This window comes from Jaculus jaculus, chromosome 16 (genome assembly GCF_020740685.1).
Source record: "Jaculus jaculus isolate mJacJac1 chromosome 16, mJacJac1.mat.Y.cur, whole genome shotgun sequence".
Classification (NCBI taxonomy): Eukaryota; Metazoa; Chordata; class Mammalia; order Rodentia; family Dipodidae; genus Jaculus; species Jaculus jaculus.
In genome coordinates, this window is record NC_059117.1 from 21,486,069 (window position 1) to 21,509,503 (window position 23,435).

General features: G+C 42.2%; 1 protein-coding gene and 1 pseudogene across 1 annotated transcript in view; one reads left to right on the forward strand and one right to left on the reverse strand.

The window, feature by feature from the left end:
• Positions 1 to 1,184: 1,184 nt before the first annotated feature.
• Positions 1,185 to 21,735, reverse strand: LOC105943694 (annotated as a pseudogene).
• Positions 21,734 to 23,435, forward strand: part of Slc26a4 (solute carrier family 26 member 4) — a 54,672-nt gene continuing 52,970 nt past the window's right edge. The window contains exon 1 of the mRNA XM_004652872.2: positions 21,734 to 21,885. Within this exon, the coding sequence (XP_004652929.2) occupies positions 21,734 to 21,885 (152 nt within the window). The remainder of the gene's footprint in view (positions 21,886 to 23,435) is intronic.

The following is a 23,435-nucleotide window of genomic DNA, read 5'->3' on the forward strand; positions in this document are numbered from 1 at the left end:
TGTGAACCATACCATGCCTGACCCCAGGGGTCTGTTTTAATGGAAACATAAATTAGGTAAATGATAAATGCAAATTTAAGGCAGAATTTCCTCAGCCCAGCATGATGGCAGTCAGTTTTGTTTGTTTGTTTTTATTTCCAGGTTCAAGAATCCTGGAGGAGAAGCTAGCAGGCCCAAGAGGAAGTCCCAGGTACCTTACCCTACTGGAAATCTCACTATGAATAAGCATTCATTCAGAACTTCCAGGCAGCTCTTGAGGCCCTCACTTTTAAATGTGAGTAGAAATTCAAGCATAAAGAGATTTGGCATTAGCTTAAGCAGGGTTTTTTTTTTTTTTTTTTTTTAATATGCCGAAAACAGAAAGTGTACAGAATGAATAACAACAGAAATGTCAATGTCTTCAGAAGGTGTGGCTTTTTATTCAAATATACTCATACAGTCAGAATTGGAAACAAATTCCTTTTTAGAAGATAAACATGAGGGCTTAGGACAAAAGTAGAAGGTACCCCCAGCACAATGCATAAAAATAGAATGTTTTAGCTAGGCACATCCTGGCCAGAGCAGGGGGATTGCCATGAGTTCAAGACCACCTTGAGACTACAAATAGTGAATTCCAGGTCAGCCTGGGCTAGAGTGAAGTCCCTACCTCAAAAAAATAGAAAAAAATATAGAATGTCTTAATCCATTTGTAGCTCTAGCAAAATACCTGAGACTGAGCTATTTATTTTAAAAATCTTATTTCTAGGCTAGAGAGCTGTCTTAATGGTTAAGGTGCTTGCCTGCAAAGCCAAAGGGCCCAGATTCAATTCCCCAGCACCCATGTAAGCCAGATACAAGGTGGTTCATACATCTGGAATTCATTTACAACAGCTGGAGGCCCTGCCATATCCATTCTTTCTCTCCCTCTCTCTATATATTTCTATTTTCCTCTTTCTTTCCCTCTCTTTCTCTCCAGTAAATAAATAATATAAAAATATATTTTAAATATCTTATTTCCCCCAGTTCTCAAATCTGGGACAGGCAAGCTATAGTCACCAGCAGGTTCAATATCTGGTGAAGGCAGCTTGCTGCTGCTAAAATGGTGTTTTGATGCTTTATCCCTCAGAAAGACAATTTTGTGTTCTTAAAGAAATTGGTTTGCTACACTAAGCCCCTGTTTAAAGGTGCCTAATCCTATTCATTACTTACTTCTTAAAAGCCCACTTCTTAATACCACTGCCTTGGCCATTCATTTGAACAAGTGACTTTTGAAGGGACACATTCAAACCATAGTCTCGACCTATACTAGTGAATTGGATTCAAAGAGAAGATTTTACAAGTGTTCAGTCAACTCCCAGAAGTTGGGCTGGAGAGATGGCTTAGCAGTTAAGGCATTTGTCTGCAAAGCCCAAGGATCCCAATTTGGTTCTCCAGGACCCACATAAGCCAGATGTACAAGGGGGCACATGCATCTGGAGTTCGTTTGCAGTGGCTGAAGACCCTGGCATGCCCATTCTCTCCCTCCCTCTCTCTGCCTCTTCCTATCTCTCAAATAAATAAAGTATTTAAAAAAAAAAAAACTCACAATGGGCTGAAGAGATGGCTTAGCGGTTAAGCACTTGCCTGTGAAGCCTAAGGACCCCAGTTTGAGGCTTAATTCTCCAGGACCCACATTAGCCAGATGCACAAGGGGGCGCACGTGTCTGGAGTTTGTTCACAGTGGCTGGAGGCCCTGGCGCACCCATTCTCTCTCTCCCTCTCTCCCTCTCTCCCTCTCTCCCTCTCTCCCTCTCTCCCTCTCTCCCTCTCTCCCTCTCTCCCTCCCTCCCTCCCTCCCTCCCTCCCTCCCTCCCTCCCTCCCTCCCTCCCTCCCTCCCTCCCTCCCTCCCTCTCTCTCTCTCTCTCTCTCTCTCTCTCTCTCTCTCTCTCTCTCTCTCTCTCTGTTGCTCTCAAATAAATAAAAAAAAATTTAAATTAAATTAAAAAAAACCTCACAGAAGTTAAGGGATATGAGTAAGTTCCGCTTTCTCAAAAGAAGCACTGAAAAGTAGAAAGCAACAGGACAATGTTTTCAAATTTCCGAAGAAAAAAAAATATGTACCCAGCCTTGTGCTCTAGACTCAGAAAAGCTTCTAATCAAGTGTGAGTGAGTACAAAGTTTTTTTTAAGGAAAAGATGATTGGTTGGTTGGTTTCAGATTTTTGTTGTTGCTGCTGGGAGTTTTTTGCATTTAAAAAATTTAATTTTTACTTATTAGAGAGAGAGAGAGAGGGAGGGAGGGAGAGAATGGGCACACCAGAGCTGTCAGCTGCTGCAAATGAACTTGAGACACATGTGCCACCTAGTGCATCTGGCTTATGTGGGTACTGGAGAATGGAATCTGGGTCCTTTGGCTTTCCAGGTAAGTATCTTAACTGCTAAACCATCTCTACAGCCCACTGTTTTTTGTTTTGTTTTGTACTGTGTTTTTGAGGCAAGCCCAACAGACTGGCCTTTTTTGTTTTATGAGAGAGAGAGAGAGAGAATTGGCACACCAGGGCCTCCAGCCACTGCAATCAAACTCCAGACACATAAACCTCCTTGTGCACATGTGTGACCTTGTGCGCTTGTGTTGCTTTGTGCATCTGGCTTACGTGGAACCTGGAGAGTCCAACATGAGTCCTTAGGCTTTGCAGGCAAGTGCCTAAATCGCTCAGCCATCTCTCCAACCCATCACCGTTTCTTTTTTCTAATAGCATTGGTCTGCTGTTTTATTCCTATTTGTTTTTATATGGGTTTTGGAGATTGATTCTCAGATTCTCAAACTTATAAGGCAAGCAATTTACCTACTATGCCCCAAAGACATTTTTAAGGCCTGTATGTTCTCAAAAATATTACTTCACACATGGTCTTCCTCAAGAAGCTAGTGGACAGAGAATGTGCTTCGTCTGGAAGCTGAGTAGACCAAGAATGAGGAAGACTGAAGCCGGTTCCAGGAAATCCACACGTGCGAGAGGCAGAGGGAATTCTCGAGATGTTGGTAAGCCACAAAGTGGGGAGACTGACGCTGGGAAAAGGAAATGCACGCATGTGAGAGCCAGAGGGGATTCTCAGGATGTCGGTAAAGGGAGCTCATTAGTCGTGTGGAAAAGAGACAAGTGCAAACAGGAGAGTCAAGATAAAGAAATAAGCAAAAAAGGACAAGGGAAACTGAAAAAAAAAATCCACAAATATATGCATCACTCCATTCCAAATAAAAGACAGAATTACATTCATGTAACACTATTGATCTAACCAAAATTATGATCCTATATTCAGAAGATGGAGAAATAATATGTAGATATTTGAGAGTGGTGAAAACACAGGAAAGAGCTAAATCACACAGTAAGAAAAAAATGTATAAACAGACATATCTAAGAATCAGCTGAAAGATTTAAAAGTAGTTGCCTTTGGCAAGGGGAACTGGGAAAAGGGCCTAAGGACTATGATTTGTAGGTTATCATTTAGGTTAACATTGTAGAAATGTTGATTTCTTAAATCATAAAAAAGAAGAAATTAACCATTTTCTAACAAAACCATATTGCTGCATTAAGCACCTGTTACTTTTCTGAAGACATTGTACAGAGTGAAATATTTATCATGTATTACAAGCTTGTTAGAAGAAAAAGCTTTATTTAGACTTCCATATATTCTCAGCCTATATTAGCATTTGTTTGTTCCTAATATAATTACACTAACATTAAATTAGCAGGTGACTTTGTCTTTTCCAGAACTTTAGTATTTAAATTAAGATGTATGCCACTAGGAATCTCTCATTTACCTTCATTAAACACCTTTACTATTGGTTATGATCCTACTTAATCATTTCTTGTTTTTTCTTCCAATATTTTGTTAAGTTTCCTTAATTTGTTTTGAAATGTTAAAAATTTCTGCTCTTTTCTTTTTTTTTTTTTTTTTTTGTTGTTTTTTTAAGGTTCTCACTCCAGCTCAGGCTGACCTGGAATTCACTATGTAGTCTCAGGGTGGCCTTGAACTCACAGCAATCCACCTACCTCTGCCTCCCGAGTGCTGGGATTAAAGGCATGCACCACCACACCTGGCCTAAAAATTTCTAATTTTTTTAAACTTTCTGATACCACTACCACAGTTTACAGGGCAATATACTTGATGTAAAGAAATTAAAGCTACAACAGATGAAAGGGCTCAGGAATGTGAGTCAAGAAATTAAAGCTACAACAGATGAAAGGGCTCAGGAATGTGAGTCTCACGGACAATGCATTGCATTAATCAACGGCCATACTTTTTGCAAACTGTGATGTGGCCATCCTCAACAAGAAGGCTTTCCTGTTTAAGCTGCAGTCACTTTTGGGACTGGATCACCGCTCCTTTGGTGGCAGATTTGTACAGTTCCTCTAATGCATTTGGCACAACTGTCTCAAAGTAACCTGCAGCTTCGCTGACAACTCCTCGCTCTCTCTCCGACTAAGACCTGCAGCCCTTTTGGTGTGGTTTTAAAAACCTTCTGCTGGGCTGGAGAGATGGCTTAGCGGTTAAGCGCTTGCCTGTGAAGCCTAAGGACCCCGGTTCGAGGCTCGGTTCCCCAGGTCCCACGTTAGCCAGATGCACAAGGGGGCGCACGCGTCTGGAGTTCGTTTGCAGAGGCTGGCGCGCCCATTCTCTCTCTCTCCCTCTCTCTGTCCTTCTCTCTGTGTCTGTCGCTCTCAAATAAATAAATAAAAATTAAAAAAAAAAAAAACCTTCTGCTGCCATATCCACCACTCTCACAACCATATGGACTGCCAGAGCTGCTTCCACCAATACGGCACCCCCCTTCATGGGTCCATAATTCAACTGCTGTTGTCTACTATAATTTCCAAAATCATTGTAGTTTCCACCTCCACCATAGTTACCACCACCAAAATTCCCTCCTTCATTGTAATGACCATGTCCTCCTCCTTCACCACCATATCCACCATTTTGGTTTCCATGTCCTGGTCCATCAGCACTGTAGCTGCCTCTCTGACTATAACCTGGACCTCCTCCACAGTGCCACCATCACCTCCACCATAATGCTCACTACTGCCACCGCCAGAGCCACCTCTTCCACCAAACTTCTCACCATGGCCAAGATTACTTCCACCACCTCCAAAGTTTCCAGTACGACCCATGAAGTTGCCAGACCCACCTCCACGACCTCTCTGTGACCCAGCAGATTGTATCTCTTGTTCACAAAGGGCTTCTTTCACTTCACGATTGTGCCCATTAATGGTGTGATATTTCTGAAAGACAGTTTTTTTCCTCAATTTTTATTAACATTTTCCATGATTATAAAAAATATCCAATATGATGGAGAATGGAATGTCAAAGAGGAAAGTGGGGGGGGGGGGAGTGAGGGTATTACCATGGGATTTATTTTATAATCATGGAAAATGTTAATAAAAATTAAATTTAAAAAAGCAAAAGAAAATATTCCATAGTAATACCCTCCATCCCCCCCCCCCCCACTTTCCCCTTTGAAACTCCATTCTCCATCATATCCCCTCCCCATCTCAATCAGTCTCTCTTTTATTTTGATGTTCTGATCTTTTCCTCCTCTTATGATGGTCTTGTGTAGGTGAAAGTGCCCCCCCCCCACCCTTCTCAAAATGTTCTCTCAAACCTGCATCTATAGTTTCAATAAACAGCATCCTCAACTGCTCTGGGTCCTTTGGATTATGGTCCTCCCCCATGCCGTGGGCAGTCATGCTGAAGGTGATGTTTTATCTCCATTATCCACCTCTCCCAACTTCGAGTTTAACATGAGACTGAGAGGAAGAGAAAAAAAATTATTTTTTTAAAAGTTTGTATTTATTTATTTGAGAGAGTCAAGGAGAGAGACAGAAAGAGAGAATGGGCTGCCAGGGCCTCCAGCCACTGCAAACAAACTCCAGACACATGCACCATCTTGTGCACCTGGCTTACTTGGGTCCTGGGGAATTGAACCTGTGCAGGCAAATACTTTAACCAGTAAGCCATCCCTCCAACCCAATTTTTTTTATTTTTATGACTTGAGTAATTGCATAGAGTCTAATCATGCATGAGATCCAAATGTAACATAATTCAGCAACCTAAATAGGAAAATAAAAGGCAATCACCAGGTAGAGAACAATAACCAAGGTTACATGAGCATTGAGTATGTGCCTTGTGCTCAGTTCTGGTTGCTTGACCTCTTCCTCATTTAACAATTACAACAACGTTATGAAGTAAGTGCTGGAGGTGAAGTTTACAGACAAGGAAAATGAGATATCAAGAGATTGTTTCCTGAAATTTTTAGTGAGTAGTTGAGCAGGAAATCAAACCCAAAACATATCCTCTAAATGCCTGCTCTGTAGAGTCTTTTACTTCTCAGCAAGGTACCGTGGAATAAGCACAAAACTAAGGAAGAAAGAAAAAGGAATTCATTTTACTGAGTACCTTACTATGGTCCAAAAAGTTTGCCATGGTATTTAATTGCCATACCAATGGGGCATTACTTCATTATAGCTATGAGAGAGGTCAGGTCACAGAGATGAACTTTAGCTCTCAAGAAACATTTCTATTGAGAATCTATGCAAATATAGAAGGGACCAGCAAAGCTATAAGATGATGTCAAATCTGTGGTAGAAATAAAATATAGTAAAGACTCTAAAGAAAAGATGGTTCTGGGCTGGAGAGATGGCCTAGCGGTTAAGCGCTTGCCTGTGAAGCCTAAGAACCCCGGTTCGAGGCTCGGTTCCCCAGGTCCCACGTTAGCCAGATGCACAAGGGGGCGCACGCGTCTGGAGTTCGTTTGCAGAGGCTGGAAGCCCTGCCGTACCCATTCTCTCTCCCTCCCTCTATCTGTCTTTCTCTCTGTGTTTGTCGCTCTCAAATAAATAAATTAAAAAAAAAAAAAAGAAAAGAAAAGAAAAGATGGTTCTGTCCAAGGGAGATAGTGGTGGGACTTCCTGGAAGGGGACATTCCACAGGTTCCCTCCTGTGGAAGGGACCTTAAATCAAATTGGAAAATAATTGTTTGCACTCTTAAGGGTCATGCCAGTCTCTGATATCCATGGGTGCATAAGGAAGTATCTCTTGTTCAGTACATAAAGACCACTGTGATGCTCAGCAAATATTGGTTCCATCTACTGGAAAATAACCTTCTACCTTGTGACATCTTCACAGATTCCGTAATACAAACAAATGATAATCCCTTTGGGTGGGAGAAACTAAATTAGAAAGAAAAATTATTAGAAACAGAAGGCAGCTTGGCACTGATGCTGCCAGCTCTGTTCGGCGTGTGAGTCAGAAGCTGTGGGTAAGTTTTGTTGGCTGTTCTCCCAATTAACAACCTTTAGCTTTGTAGCTTACTAAAAGCCAAAATCAGTGACTCAAAAGAGCGTGCTAGGAAGACGTTTTTGACAGATAAAATTAGCTATTCTTGGCACTCTCGAATAACATATACATACACTCATGTACCTTTTTCTGGAATGAAGCTCAAAATATATCAAGATGTAAGTGAAACAGCTCCGCAGGGCTCTAGAACTCAATTATAATAGCTAGCATTTCTCAAGTACTTAAATTAAAATTAAAATAAATTGAGCCTGGAGAAAGTTAAATAACGTTTCAAGGTCACCTGGGTAGAAAGTGACAGAACCAAGACAGTCTGACTCCACAACATTCTTTTTATATTTATTTATTTGCTTATGAGAGAGAATGGGCACACCAGGGCACCTAGCCGCTGCAAACAAACTCCAGATGCATGCGCCACCGTGTGCATCTGGCTTACGTAGGACATGGAGAATCAAACTTAGATCCTTAGGCTTCATAGATAAGCACCTTAACTGCTAAGCCATCTCTCCAGCCCTTTTATAGATAGATAGATAGATAGATAGATAGATAGATAGATAGATAGATGATAGATAGATAGATAGATAGATAGATAGATAGATAGATATTTGTTTACTTATTAAATACAGAGGGAGAGAGAGAGTGACTCCACAACATTCTTAATAAGCTCCTTACTCTCAAGGGTTTTACAGTTTAACACTGAATTCAGAAAAGTATCTTTCAGTGTGGTAGATGTACACACACAAGAGCTAAGTTTGCCTTCAGGAATAACGTCTTACCTTGGCTAAAAGGGATACCACCCACCTTCAAAGGAATAGCAATACCAAGACAGAAGCCAGGAAAAGGTGGGGGGAAAGAGTTCCATGCACAGAAAGAAACAGAACGCCAGATCAAGATATAAAAGATGCCTTAGAGGGCTGGAAAGATGACTCAGTAGTTAAAGGAGTTTGTTTGCAGATCCTACCAGCCAGGGCCAGAATTCAATTCCCCAGCACCCTCATAAACCAGATGCAAAAAGTGTCACAAGCATCTAGCATTTGTTTACAGCTGAAAGAAATCTTGGTGCATGTGCATGCACGCGCGAACACACACACACACACACACACACACACACACACGTTATTAACAAGGCAGCTTAGTCCCATAAGTCTTCAGAAAGAGTTAGTGGAAATGGAGAGCCATTTTGAAAGGTTTAAAAATTAAGGATAACCTACATCACACATTCTTTTTGTTCTGTCTGTGTTTTTAAAATTTTTTTTTGTTTACTTTTATTTATTTATTTGGGAGTGACAGAGAGAGAGAGAGAGAGAAAGAGAGAGAGAGAGAGAGAGAGAGAGAATGGGCGCGCCAGGGTTTCCAGCCACTGCAAACAAACTCCAGACGCGTGCGCCCCCTTGTGCATCTGGCTAACGTGGGACCTGGGGAATTGAGCCTCGAACTGGGGCCCTTAGGCTTCACAGGCAAGCGCTTAACCGCTAAGCCATCTCTCCAGCCCGTGTCTGTGTTTTTTATTATAAGTTTTATTTGTGATTGTGATGGGGAGGTAATATGATGGAGAATGGAATTTCAAAGGAGAAAGGGGGGGGGAGGGAATTAACATGGGATATTTTTTATAATCATGGAAAATGCTAATAAGAATTAAAAAAAATAAAAATAAATAAAACATTTTAAAAAGTTTTATTTGTATTTATTTATTTATTTGAGAGAGGAATAGGCAGATAGAGACAGAGAGAAAATGGGCATGCTAGGGGCTCCAGCCACTGTAAATGAATGGCAGATACATGCACCCCCTTGTGCATCTGACTTATATGGGTCCTGGGGAATAAATCCTGGGTCCTTAGGCTTTGCAGGCAAGTGCCTTACCCTCTAAGCCATCTCTCCAGCACTTGTCTATGTTTTTAAGACATGGTCTTGCTGTGTTGCTCAGACCATATCCCAGACTCAAGTCATCCTCTTGCCTCTGCCGCTAAGTGCTGCCACTGGAGGCATTTGTATTATGTCACTTTTTCAGGCTCTGCTTTGGAGGAAAACTGGTGAGAAGAGCGGGAGGACAGGCAAAGTATCCTGTTAGGAGACTGTCACCTTAGCGTAATTCTGGCCTGAACCCAAGCAGCGGCAACATCTGAGGAACTGAATGACTATCCAAACGGTGGGTGGGGCTTGGGGTGGGCAGAAGGGAAGTGGCTCCGTGGTAGACCCTGAGTTCATCCCCAGCATCACAGAAACCAAAACCCAAACACGGAGACAAAATGAAAGGTAAGAAAGAAGGAATGACTAGATAGATAAGAAACCATTCATCAAGATAGAGATACTGGAAAAGACACAAGTCTGAGAACAAGATTGAAAGAAAATTTAAAATTCCATTTTTACCATATTGAACTATTCATGCAACATATAATGCAAATGAGGTTCTTTTTAAAAAATTTATTTGCAAGGAGAGAGAGAGAGAATGGGCACAGCAGGGCCTCCAGCCACTGCAATTGAACTCCAGATTCATGTATCACTTTGTGTGTCTGACTTTATGTGGGTACTGGGCAACTGAACCCGGGTCAACCCAGAGCCATATCTCCAGCTCAAAGCTCATTCTTTATAAAATAATCATTCATGTGAATTATTTTATCATCTTGTTCCTACATATTTAAAAGCTTGATTAACAACATTTTGATATATGTGCTCCTTTTCAGTAGAGCATTTTTTATTTGCATTTAGCAACCCACAATTATCAAGATAGACATAAACACAACTTATCATATCACTACGGCATTTCAAACATCTTAATCATTTTTTTTAAATGATTGACTAGGGACTGGAGAGATGGCCCAGCAGTTAAGGTATATGCCTGCAAAGCCTAAGATCTGAGTTCAGTTTTCCAGTATCCACTTAAAGCCAGATGCAGAAAGTGGCACATGCATCTGGAGTTTGTTTGCAATGGCTAAAGGCCCTGGCATGCCCATTCTCTCGGTCTCTCTCTCTCTCTCTCTCTCTCTTTCTTATTCTCTTTCCTTGCAAATAAATAAAAATAAATAAAATGATTGACTAACATATAGACTTAATAGAAATAAATAAGCAGTAAAAGATACTGTATAATAAAAGTAAATCTCTTTGTTAGTATGAATCAATATTTAGCTTACTAGAGGTACAGATGGTTACATTTAGAACAATTATAATTATGTTTATATGTCTGTGGTAGTTAATATGCACACACATTTCTTTGGTATAGCAGATACAATGCCCACACTCCAGTAGCAATGAACACATTTATCAGCTAGGTCTTGGCTTCTAGTACATTCACCAATAAAATGAATGAGGTTTTCTTGGAGAAATGGCAGATTCTAAGACTGGCTCAGAAAATATACAAGATAACTATAGAACATTGTGTGATGCCAGAAAGTGAAGTGGTGCAAAAGCAGAAACAAACAAACAGAAGAAATCCACTCTGCGCTGGTGCAGCTCTGCCGAAGGCGCACAGGAGCCAGGTGAGAACATTCTGGACGGAGAAAACTGGAATAATGTGATTGTTCAAAACATATTTAGTTACTCTAAGTTCTAATGTGAGGTATAAATCAAATATTCAAAATTCCATAATGAGCAGGGTGTGGGGGTGCATGCCAGCACTCAGGAGGCAGAGGTAGGAGGATCACTGTGAGTTTGAAACCAACCTGAGACTACGTAATGAATTCCAGGCCTGCCTGAGCTAGAATGAGACCCTACCTAAAAAAAAATAATAATAATTCTATAATGCTGGATGTGGTGGCACACACCTTTAATCCCAGCACTTGGGAGGCAGAGGTAGGAGGATTGCTGTGAGTTTGAGGCCACCCTGAGACTACATAGTGAATTCCAAGTCAGCCTGGGCTAGAGGGAGACCCTACCTCAAAGCAACAACAACAACAAAAATTCCATAATGACATACACGGTTGAATAAATCAATAAATGAGAAAGAAGCAAACTTCCCCCGCAGGAAAATTCCAAATAACTTTTGTGGACAAAATTAAGTTCCTTAAAAATTTAAAAACAAACAAACAAACAAACATTGCCAGGTGTGTTAGCGCACACCTTTAAACCCAGCACTCAGGAGGCAGAGATAGGAGGATCACTGTGAGTTCGAGGCCACCCTGAGACTACATAGTGAATTCCAGGTCAGCCTGAGCTAGAGTGAGACCTTACCTCAAAAAAAAAAAAAGCAAAAACTTTTTAAAAAATCACTTTTTTTTAGATTTGAATTCGATTTATAGAACATAGTATAGTTTTTTCTTTTTTTCAAGGTAGGGTTTTGCTCTAGCCCAGGCTGACCTGGAATTCACTATGTATTCTCAGGGTGGCCTCGAACTCACAGTGATCCTTCTACCTCTGCCTCCCGAGTGCTGGGATTAAAGGCATGTGCCACCATCCCTGGCTTGCATCGTTAATTTTAAAAATAATTTTTTTTTTTTTTGGTTTTTCAAGGTAGGGTCTCACTCTAGCCCAGGCTGACCTGGAATTCACTATGGAGTCTCAGGGTGGCCTCGAACTCATGGCGATCCTCCTACCTCTGCCTCCTGAGTGCTGGGATTAAAGGCGTGTGCCACCGTGCCTGGCTTTTAAAAATAATTTTAAATTTTAATTTTTAAAATAATTTGAAAGTAAGATTTAATAATCTTAACTCCCCTCTCCTTAAGTATGTGTTACATAGGATGACTTCCTTCTGAGGAAGACAGAATGGGGAGGGGAGAATCAGTTCCCAGTGGAGAAACCTCATAAACATTCCCTCCACCAGGATGTCAGGATCATTTTCAACAATGTATCTTTTATGCTCTGCCATGAAGAGGCACTTTACTTCTCATTTTTCCACCCATAGAAACAATATCAGTCATTTGATGGTATGATTATGTTTTTTTAACTAAAATGAGATAAAAATCTCTCTATATATATTTTTTTCCTCAAGGCAGGGTCTCACTCTAGCCCAGGCTGACCTAGAATTTACTATGGAGTCTCAAGGTGGCCTCGAACTCATGGTGATCCTCCTACCTCTGCCTCCTGAGTGCTGGGATTAAAGGTGTGTGCCACCACGCCTGGCAAATTCTATATTCTTAAAAAAAAAAAACAACCAAAAAAAAAACAATGGCATGATGTCCTACAAAATACCTGGCCAACCTTTCTCATATTTGTCAATGTCATAGAAACAAGAGAATTCTGAGAAGCTAACATTGTGGTATTCTGGCTTGGTTCTTGAAACAGAAATGCTACATTAGATAAAAAGTAAAGAAATCAAAGCAATCTACACATTTAATGCAATCCCTATCAAAATTCCAAAAGCATTCTTCATGGAAATAGAAAAAACAATCCTAAAATTCATTTGGAATCACAAAAAACCTCTAATATCTAAAATAATACTGAGCAACAAAAATAAGGCTGGTGGTATCACCATACCTGATTTTAACCTATGTTACAGAGCCATAGTAACAAAAACAGCATGGTACTGGCACAAAAACAGACATATAGATCAGTGGAACAGAATAGAGGACCCAGATGTAAGCCCAAGTAGCTATAGCCACCTGATATTCGATAGAAATGCCAAAAATACTCATTGGAGAAAAGACAGCCTCTTCAGCAAATGGTGTTGGGAAAACTGGATATGTATCTGCAGAAGGATGAAAATAGATTCTTCTCTCTCGCCATGCACAAGAATTAAGTCCAAATGGATTAAAGACCTTAACATCAGACCGGAAACTCTGAAACTGCTAGAGGAATAAGTAGGGGAAACCCTTCAACATATTGGTCTTGGCAAAGACTTTCTGAATACAACCCCAATTGTTCAGGTAATAAAACCACAGATTAATCACTGGGTCCTCATGAAATTACAAAGATTTTGCAGTGCAAAGGACACAGTGAAAAAAGCAAAGAGGCAACCCACAGAATGGGAAAAAATTGTCACCAGCTATATATCTGATAGAGGATTAATATCTAGGATATACAAAGAACTCAAAAAGTGAAATAATAAGGAATCAAACAAGCCAAGCAAAAAAATGGGCTATGGAGCTAAATAGAGAGTTCTCAAAGGAAGAAATACGAATGGCATATGAGCATCTAAAAAAATGTTCTACGTCACTAGTCATCAGGGAAATGCAGATTAAAACTACATTGAGATTCCATCTCACTCCTGTCAGAATGGCCACCATCATGAAAACAAATGATCATAAATGTTGGCGGGGATGTGGAAAAAAAGGATGTAAGTAGGGGAAATTATATGGAGACATATGAAAACTGTACTATGTCTTATAAATCGAATGCAAGTCTAAAATAGTGAGTTTTGAAAATTTCTTAAGGAACTTTATTCATTTGAAAGAAAGAGAGAGAGGCAGATAGAAGGAGAGAGAATGGGCACACTAAGGCCTTCAGCAAACAAACAGCAGACAAATGTGCCACCCTATGTATCTGGCTTACATGTGGGTTCTGGAAAATTGAACCTGGGTCCTTTGGCTTTGCAGACATGTGCCTTAACCACTAAGCAATCTTTCCAGTCCTAAAAAAGTCACTTCACTTTTTAAAAAGTTTTTTGCATGTCGTATGTGAGGGGAGTGTGCACATACATGTGTGCACATATGTGTATGTGTGTGTGTTATATGTATGTGTCACTCTGAATGCAAGCTGTGGTTTTCACGAGCTTTAGCAAGTCTCTGGTCTCTGCTTCCCACAGGATGGGGTTACAGACATGTGTTGCTATGCCAGCTATTTTCATAGGTCCCAGGTAGTGACACTCAGGCTCTTGTGCCTGAAGCAAACACTCTCACCTGCTGAGCCATCTCCCTGGCCCTGAAGTGTGTTTTGTAAGTCTTGTGTTCATTTTTTAAAATGTATGCTTATTCCCAGGCTGGAGGGATGGCTTAGTGGCTTAGATGTTTGCCTGCAAAGCCAAAGGATCCCGGTTCAACTCTCCAGGACCCATGGAAGCCAGATTCACAAGGGGACGCATGCATCTGGAGTCCCTTGCAGCAGCTAGAGGCCCTAGCGTACCCATTCTCTCCCTCTCTCTCTGCCTCTTTCTCTCTCAAATAAATAAATAAATTAATTAATTAATAAAATATATATTTTTTAAATTTTTTTGTTTATTTTTATTTATTTGAAAGCGATGGACACACAGAGAGAAAGAGGCAGATAGAGAGAGAGAAAAATGGACATGCCAGGGCCTCTGGCCACTGCAAATGAACTCCAGACGCGTGCGCCCCCTTTGTGCATCTGGCTAACGTGGGTCCTGGAGAATCGAGCCTTGAACCAGGGTCCTTAGGCTTCATAGGCAAGTGCTTAACTGCTAAGCCATCTCTCCAGCCCTAAAATATATTTTTAAAATTATGCTTATTCCCACTCATGTGTCTGGAGTTGGAGACCCTGGCACAACTCTTCTCTCTCTCTCTCAAAATAAATAAATAAATAAATAAATAAATAAATAATAATAATAATAATAATAAACAGGGTAGGAGAGATGGCTTAGTGGTTAAGTCATTTGCCTACAAAGCCTAGGTTCCCAGGTGCAATTCTCCAGTACCCACATAAAGCCAGGTGTACAGGATGGCACATGGTCTGGAGTTTGTTTGCAGTGGCTGGAGGCTCTGGTGCACCCATTCTCTCTATATATACCTGCCTCTTTCTTTCTTTCTCAAATAAATAAGTAAATAAAATATTTTTTAAAAGAAACCAAAACCAAAATTAGTTCTATTCCTAGCTGATGATTTCTCAAAATCCCGTTATCAATCAAGCACTAATGTAGCAAACTTATCCAGTACTATGACATTGTCATAATTTGCCAACATAACAATAGAAGAAAGGCTATCCTTACACTCTTACTTGATTAAAATGCATGCATATATGTGCATAGGGAGAAAGAAAGGAAATAAGTAGAAAGCTTAACAGTGATTATAAGTGGTGATTTCTATTTAATGTTATTTTTAAAAATTATTTTTATTTATTTGCAAGGAGAGAGATAGACGGTGGGGTGGGGGAGAAAGAGAGGGAGAGAAAGAAACAGAGAGGAAAACTAGGGCCTCTTGGCACTGCAAATGAACTCCAGATACATGCACCACTTGCCCATCTGGCTGTGCATGAATATTGGGGAATTGGATTTAAGCCATCAGGCTTTGTAAGCAAGTACTTTTAACACCAGAGCCATCTTTACAGCCCTTATTTTAAATTTCATATTTAGTATATTTCCCAATATTTCTACTAGAAGCTGTCTTCCTTTTTTAAATATTTTATTTTTATTTATTTGAGAGAGAGAGAGAGAGAGAGAGAGAGAGAGAGAGCAAGAAAGAGGCAGAGGAAGGGAGAGAGGAGAGAGAGAGAAAAAGAGGGAGAAGAAAGGGAGAGAGAGAAAGAATGAGCGCACCAGGGCATTCAACCACTATAAACTCCAGACACATGTGCTACCTTGTGTATCTGGCTTACGTGGGTCCTGAGGAATCGAACCTGAGTCCTTTGGCTTTGCAGGCAGGGGCCTTATCCTCTAAGCCATCTCTCCAGCCCAGCATGCCTTACTTTTTAATGCCATAAGAGATATATGTTCTGAAGGAGAATATCTTACATCTGAACAGGAAGAAAAGTAACACGCAAGAAACTGAAAAGTATGACTGTGAAATAAACCCAGTAAGTTGTTGATAGGAGAGATCATACAAGTTGAAAGTTTGTTCACTTGCTGCATAAACAGCAGAAATGTATCCTCCACTGACAAGATTAACAAGTGTTCTTTTTGAAAGTTCAAAAGTAAAATTGAATTTTCTCAGAGGAAAATGCATTTTTACTTGGTGGTTGTTTCTTGTTGAGCACCAGTGATGATTTGAAATGCAAGCAATGCTTCCAGTTTAAGTGTGAATTCACATAAGTTCTAATTGTGCCTCTTTAAAAATGAAAAAGAAGGGGCTGGAGAGATGGCTTAGTGGTTTAGGCACTTGTTTGCAAAGCTAAAGATCCTAGTTTGATTCCCCAAGACCCATGTAAAGCCATATGCACAGAGTGGTGCATGCATCTGGAGTTTGTTTGCAGTGGCAGGAGGTCCTGGTGCGCTCTCTCTCTCTCTTTCTCTCTCCCCTTGCAAATAAATAAATAATATTAAAAAATTTTGTTTATTGTTTTATTTATTTATTTGAGAGCAACAGAGAGAGAGAGAGAGAGAGAGAGAGAGAGAATGGGCGAGTCAGGGCTTCCAGCCACTGCAAACAAACTCCAGATGTATGCATCCCCTTGTGCATCTGGCTAATGTGGGTCCTGGGGAATCGAACCTCAAACCAGGGTCCTTAGGCTTCGTAGACAAGCACTTAACCACTAAGCTATCTCTCCAGCCTATTAATAATATGTTTTAAAAATAATAGATAAGTGAGGCTGAGGAATATTTCAGTTGGTAGAGTACTTGTGTAGTATGCCAGAGGCCCTGGGTTCCACCCCCTTACTGCATAAAACTAGGAGCTGTGGTTCATGCCAGTAACCCCAGCACTTGAGAGGAGGCTCATAAGTGCAAGGTCATCCTTAGCTACTTAGTGAGTGCTAGGCCAGTTTGGGCTTCCTGAGACCCTGTGTCAAAATAATAACGATGATACCTAAGATATATTATACACTATACTTTAAAGGTAAATAGCTATAAGAATTAGATACTAGGTTTCTTTTAAAAACAGAATGCTTGATTTATTCACATTTTTCATTCTTCCCTAATTCTGATTTTAAAATGATTTAAATTGTGAGCTGAGTGCAGTGGTGTATGCCTTTAATCCCAGCACTCAGGAAGCAGAGGTAGGAGGATCACCATGAGTTCAAGACCACCCTGAGACTACATAGTGAAATCCAGGTCAGCCTGAGCTAGAGTGAGACCTTATCTCAAAAAACAAACGAACAAACAAACAAAAAAAGATTTAAATTGTAAAAGATAAAATAAAATAAAATTCCCAGTATAGAACCTCTCTTTAGATGATGAAAATATAGCAAGATGTATTGCTCTTACCAAATGATTCAAATTATTCTTATAGCAAGACATTTAAAAGCCTAGTTAGACTTGTGAATTTATGCAAATACCCATATATCATTAATCTCAAGATGCCATTAGTTGTGAAGTTCATGATTTTTTTGTGAACCACTAAGAGAAGAATTCTGACTGACAACTGGACTATTACACACCACCAATTGTATGATGAATTCTAATAAGATGTGAAAATATCTATGTTTGAACCATTGAGGTAAAATAGGACAGTTTGTGACCATTGATTTGATGAACGTCTGCCATGCCTACAGACCTGTGGCCAGGATGCTTCTGTTCATCATCGTGTCACAGTCAATGCAAACATATTCTGAATCGTTGAGGGAGTGAATAAGAGAATATTTGCATTTCATAGTGTAACTATTTTACATGCCAAATACCTAAGTAGTACATGCCATTGTTTGCTTTTTGAGACACAGGCTCACTATACAGTCCTGTCTGGCAGGAACTCACTATGGAGAACAGTGTGGCCTTGAACTTGTGATGACTTCCTACTTCTGCCTCCTGAGTGCTGAGATCACAGACATGTGACACTTTACAAAGCTTTAGTCATCATTAGTTGCTAAATAAGTACTGTGAATTGGCAGTATCACTGCCTGGCATTTCTTTTGATATGTCATATCTGCTTCTGTGGATATGATTAAATTCTGATAAATAAGCCACTCACCTCTATGTGGAATGGGTGAGGCTTGTTTTATAAATCAGATGTGAGTAATCTGAGGTGTTTAATACAACAAGAAAATTAGGTGGGGAGAGCAAGTTGTATTGCCTCCCACTCTTCTTTGTATTTAAAAGATAGACAAATTCAAAGACTCTGTCTATACAAAAGTAGTTCTCTGTAGTTTAATAGAATCCTGTAATGGAGATGCTGGTCTGTCCATGGGGCAAAGCAGTATCATGAACCAAATACGCACAGGGCAGATGACAGTGTGATAGTTGAACCAACTTCTCTTTTTATTAAGTTTTTTGGTTTAACATAAAAAGTAATGGCTTTCATCATGGTATTTTCATACCCATGTGTCATTATGATTGAACCAAATTCTTATGCAAAAGCATTTCGAAGAACCCTGTCCCTTCTTCAAGGGAAGTTAGCTCTTTGATCCCTGCCATTATTAAGTAGTCCATTTCTTTCGTGTCCTTCCGCCACTTCTACCCAACTCCTTCATCTTCTGAATCAACATTAACACAAAGCTATTGCCAAGTTCTCATGTACGGTGTTCCTCAAGGCAGATTAAAACAGACTAAAGGTGTTCAAAATAGCAAGAAACCATGACCAGAGATACTTATCAGAGTGAGACATGGCTTATATTTGCATAGAGTGCCCCTAAATTAACTAAAGAGTTGTGAGTTGTCTGAATTACTGTGATTACATATATATTTTTTCAGTCATTGGTTAAGGTTAAGACAAATCCATATACACCTGGGAAGATAGCCATATCATATTCTTCATTGGGCAAATATTGTAGACCCACAGCTAATATACAATTCTTTTCTTTAAAAAAAGTATGTTTAGACTGTAGAAAAGTCTCCTTAGAAAACATGGTAATAGATAAAAATAGTTGTAGGGAGAATCACTGTTTGTCCATAAGAAGGCTTTGTTTTGAAAAAGAGATAAGGCTTGCTTGTAAATGGAATTAAGACTTGAAGATAAGACAGTGAGAGGCACTTAGAGAAGATCAGATAAGATGCCCAGAGAATCCAGAAGCAGCACTGATGGAGGTTCTGATTGAGAGCACCAGGAAATGTTCATGGAAGAACTAGCGTTTCAACTGGACCTTGGAGGGATGCGTGAGGGAGTATAGCGTGGATACAGACTTTAACATGGGTATTCACCTCTACTTCAATAGAGTAGAGTCATATGTCCAACAATATCCACATATCCAACAATAATGTGCTACTTGTAAAAAATGCATACATACACATATATGACAGAAACATGGCCAATGAGGCAACATGAGGCAATTTGTTAATAAGTGTGCATGTTAATCATGTATAAAAACCTTAGGTCTATAGAGAATTCCTTTGCAGGGTGTTGAACAGCACCTTTGACCTCTACTCAGTATATCTAAGTAGCGTCTATGCAATTGTGACAGCATAAAACCTCTCCACACATTGGACTGGGTGAGGGACAAAATAGCTCTTAGTGAGGAACCACCGATATTAAGAAGCACTACACGACAGGAGCGGCTCAAGATCTAGATAATATTGTCAGGTTCCCTCCTTTTAAATATTTTTTATTTTTATTATTTATTTGAGAGCAACAGAGAGAGAGAATGGGCGCGCCAGTGGCTCCAGCCACTGCAAACGAACTCCAGACACATGCTCCCCCTTGTGCATCTGGCTAACGTGGGTCCTGGGGAACCGAGCCTCGAACCGGGGTCCTTAGGCTTCACAGGCAAGCGCTTAACCGCTAAGCCATCTCTCCAGCCCTCCCCTCCTTCTTTAATAGTCTCCCCCCCCCACACACACACAAGGTGGTCTGAAACTCATGGGCTGAAGTGATTCTCTTGCCTCAGCCTCCCAGATAGTGGGCACTCAAGGTGTGCGCTGCCATGCCTAGCTGGTTCTTGACCTTTGAAAATCTGTTGAAAGTTGTTGACTCATTCACTCCTCAGGAGGAAACATAAAGTGCACGAACCACATTGACTAAGAGATTTGCACTAGAGTTCTCTTGAGGAGTTTTGTTTCTGGGAACTTAGGGAATCATCGTGGCCTGTCTTCTCCCAGCCGGCAACTGAAGGTTGGCTCTCAGGAGATCCAGATTTTTTTTTTAAATTTTAAAATTATTTATTTATTTATTTGAGAGCGTCAGACACAGAGAGATAGAGGGAGAGAGAGAGAATGGGCGCGCCAGGGCTTCCAGCCTCTGCAAATGAACTCCAGATGCGTGCGCCCCCTGTGCATCTGGCTAACGTGGGACCTGGGGAACCGAGCCTCGAACTGGGGTCCTTAGGCTTCACAGGCAAGCGCTTAACCCTAAGCCATCTCTCCAGCCCGATTTTTTTTTTTTTTTAGCCTCTTTTGCATTTACTTTAGCACACTGGTATCCAGGCAATACTACTGATCTGGTTGACCAAGTGCTTTCTTCCACCCTCATCCTAACCAAGCATCATTCATTTCAGCTAAATTTCATCCCAACAGAAGACAAAACACTGATGATACAGCGTGGGTCTGACCGCCCCTCTCCCTCTTCCAGTCTTCAATCCTGTCTATGCCAGTGTCTTCCCTCCTGGTTACCTGTCTGAGATGAGAAAGTCTCAGAAAGTTCAAAGAAAGGGGACCTTCCGGATACTTGGTTTTGATTGTGAATGATAACAGACATAAGCACAAAATATGCTTCTAAAGCCCTCGAGTGAAACGATCATCTCCACAGCCACCACCCGCTGAAAGACTTTCTAGCAATCTGAAGCTTTCTGTGCCAGGCTCTGGGCCTCGGGATTCACACAGCCTAGATAGAAGTCAGGATCAGAGCTTCCAACTTTTCTGTGCCCTCTGAAGCCAGGGTCCCATTAGCTTTGACCTGTCCTCTGACTTCGGGTAGACCCCCACAGGAGCTGGTGGAAGAGTGACAAGCCGAGTGTCGTGCGCCCCCCCCCCCAACTTATGTGACAACTATTAAGAGTCACAGCTCTCCCCGTTCCGGAAAGGGAAAGAACTCGGGGAGTCTTTGGATTTCTTTCCTGGTATGCTCGGTGGGGAAAAGACCGCAGTCACTGCGTCCTTCCTTGGAACGAGGTGTCTCTGTTGCTGCACAAATAAAACTGAGCGCTATAAAGGCAGCCGCGGACCGGTGTCCCCAGGGCATTCCTGAGCGCGCGCGGGGTCCCAAGCAGGTGAGTTCGAGGCAGGCGATGCCTAGCTCTCCACCCCGCCCCTCCGCGAGCTCTCCAGGGATGGGACTCTAGTCCGGGCCAGGGGGCTGGACAGACTCCTGGAAATGCAAGCGAGCAGAGGCTTGCCAACGCTCCACCTGTCCCCCAGCAGCGCTGTGACCCGCAGCTAGCCAGAGAAAGCCACCCTGAGCCCGAGGGTCCCAAGTCCCACCCGGGGCGGGCCCTGTGCATTGGCTCCCAGGGCGATCGTGGAGCCGCATCTCGAGCGCAGTGCGCGCAGCGCGGGGCGCAGCGGGAGGCACGCTTCCCCCGCTCCCCGGGGACCCTGTTTCCCGGTCCCATTTCGGGGAGATTGCACAACGCGGGCAGCGCCTGAGCTGCCCAAGAAGACGACTCAGTCGAAGTCACCCTCCACCCCCCCCCCCCACCCACGAAAACCCTCTAAGTAAGGGTCGTCCTTTCCTCTCTTGGTAGGGCAGCCCCGGGAAGCAGGTGCCGGCCACGGGACGCGAAGATCCTGAGGGGCGTCGCCCACCCCCGAGCCCTGCAGGCGGGTGCCTGTCCTCCGCGCGCGGCGGTCCTCGGGGCGCGGGTCGTGGCCATGGCCGCGCCGGGCAGCAGGGCCGAGCCCGAGTTCTTGTGCAGCTACGAGGTGTCGCGGCCGGTCTACAGCGAGCTCGCCTTCCAGCAGCGGCACGAGCGGCGTCTGCAGGAGCGCAGGACGCTGCGGGAGAGCCTGGCCCGGAGCTGCAGGTAGAGACCACCATCCCCCCCGCCGCCGCCGCCCCAGCCCCCGACCCCAGCCCCTGGGGCGCCCGGGATCCCGGGGCGTCCTGCCCCGGGAGGCAGGAGTGAGCACCAATGATCGCATCACCGCCCTGCGGGGTCACAGGGTGTCTCCATCAGTCTTGAGTCAGGATCGCTGCCAGCTGTTGTCTGGGAATTTTTGTTTCCCCCCTTCTTAACCCGGGGTGCGCCTTGGAGTACTTTCTATACTGTTCCTGGGCAAGTCAGGCTAAGTAAGAAAAGGGCGCTAGGAAGGAGGCTCGCTCAGAAAAGTTGGGAGCAAGCTCATCGTTTGACCAGCAGCCCTTGAAACAGTGCAGGCGGGGCAGCTTTCATTCTCTTAGAGGGCCCGGATGGCAGCGGGATCCCTAGAAGAGCCACCAGGTACCTCAACTCAAATGTGCCACCAGAATGAGACACACACCGCGAACATTTAAAAAAAAGAAAAGATAAAAGGAGAACAGTGAGCTAATTACCAGATTTTCTCTTTAAAAAAAAAAAACTTTAAAAAATATTTTATTTTTGTTTATTTGAGAGAGAGAGAGAGAGAGAAGGAGGCGTGGGACAGCGGGGTGTGTGGGGGCTGGGGAGTGTTGGAGAATGGAAATTCCAGGGCCTCCGGCCACTGCCAACGCCAACAAACTTCAGATGTATGTGCCACCTTGTGCATCTGGGTCCTAGGGAATTGAACCTGGGTCCTTTGGCTTTGCAGGCAAGTGCCTTAACCACTAAGCCATCTCTCCAGACCCAGATTTTCTTGAAAGAAACCGAGAGACAGAGACAGAGACAGAGACAGAGAGAGAGAGAGAGAAAGAGGGAGAAAAGAAAGAAAGAAAGAAAGAAAGGAAGGAAGGAAGGAAGAAGAAGGAAAGGAAGGAAGAAGAAGGGAAGGAAGGCAGGGAGGGAGGAAGAAAAACGTTGTATTACCCAACGTTTAAAACATATACAAAAGTAGTATAGTAACACCTGCCACACCTTACTCAGCACCCAGCTTCAGTCATGATCAATTCAATTCATCTTGTTTCACCTACTTGTCCCCCCCCCCCGCCACATTATTTTGAAGCAATTCGTATATTGTGAATCTTTCGTCTGTGCACAGTTGTCCTTTGGTATCCATGGGGTATGCCTATGCAGATAGCAAAAACCTAAGGATTATATTCAATGGCTTACTATTTGCAGACAACCCGTCTACTGTCCTGTATAGTTTAAACCATCTCTAGATGACTTACAATACCTAGAAGTAGGCAAATGCTGTATTCGTGGCCGTTACACTGCATTGTTTAGGGAATAAGGGCAAGAAAGTGTACTCAGCTGATGGTAGTTGTTCCTGATTAGTTAAATCTGTAGTTATCTACAATTGGCTGTATACAGAGCCCGTGTTTGAGGGACAGTATATATGCAAAGAAATGCACGTTAAAATATAACTATGCCCTATTATTCATCTAAAATAATATCTTAATATCAAAACTGAATGATCACTAAGTTTTCAATAATGTCATAAATGTCATAATTCTTAA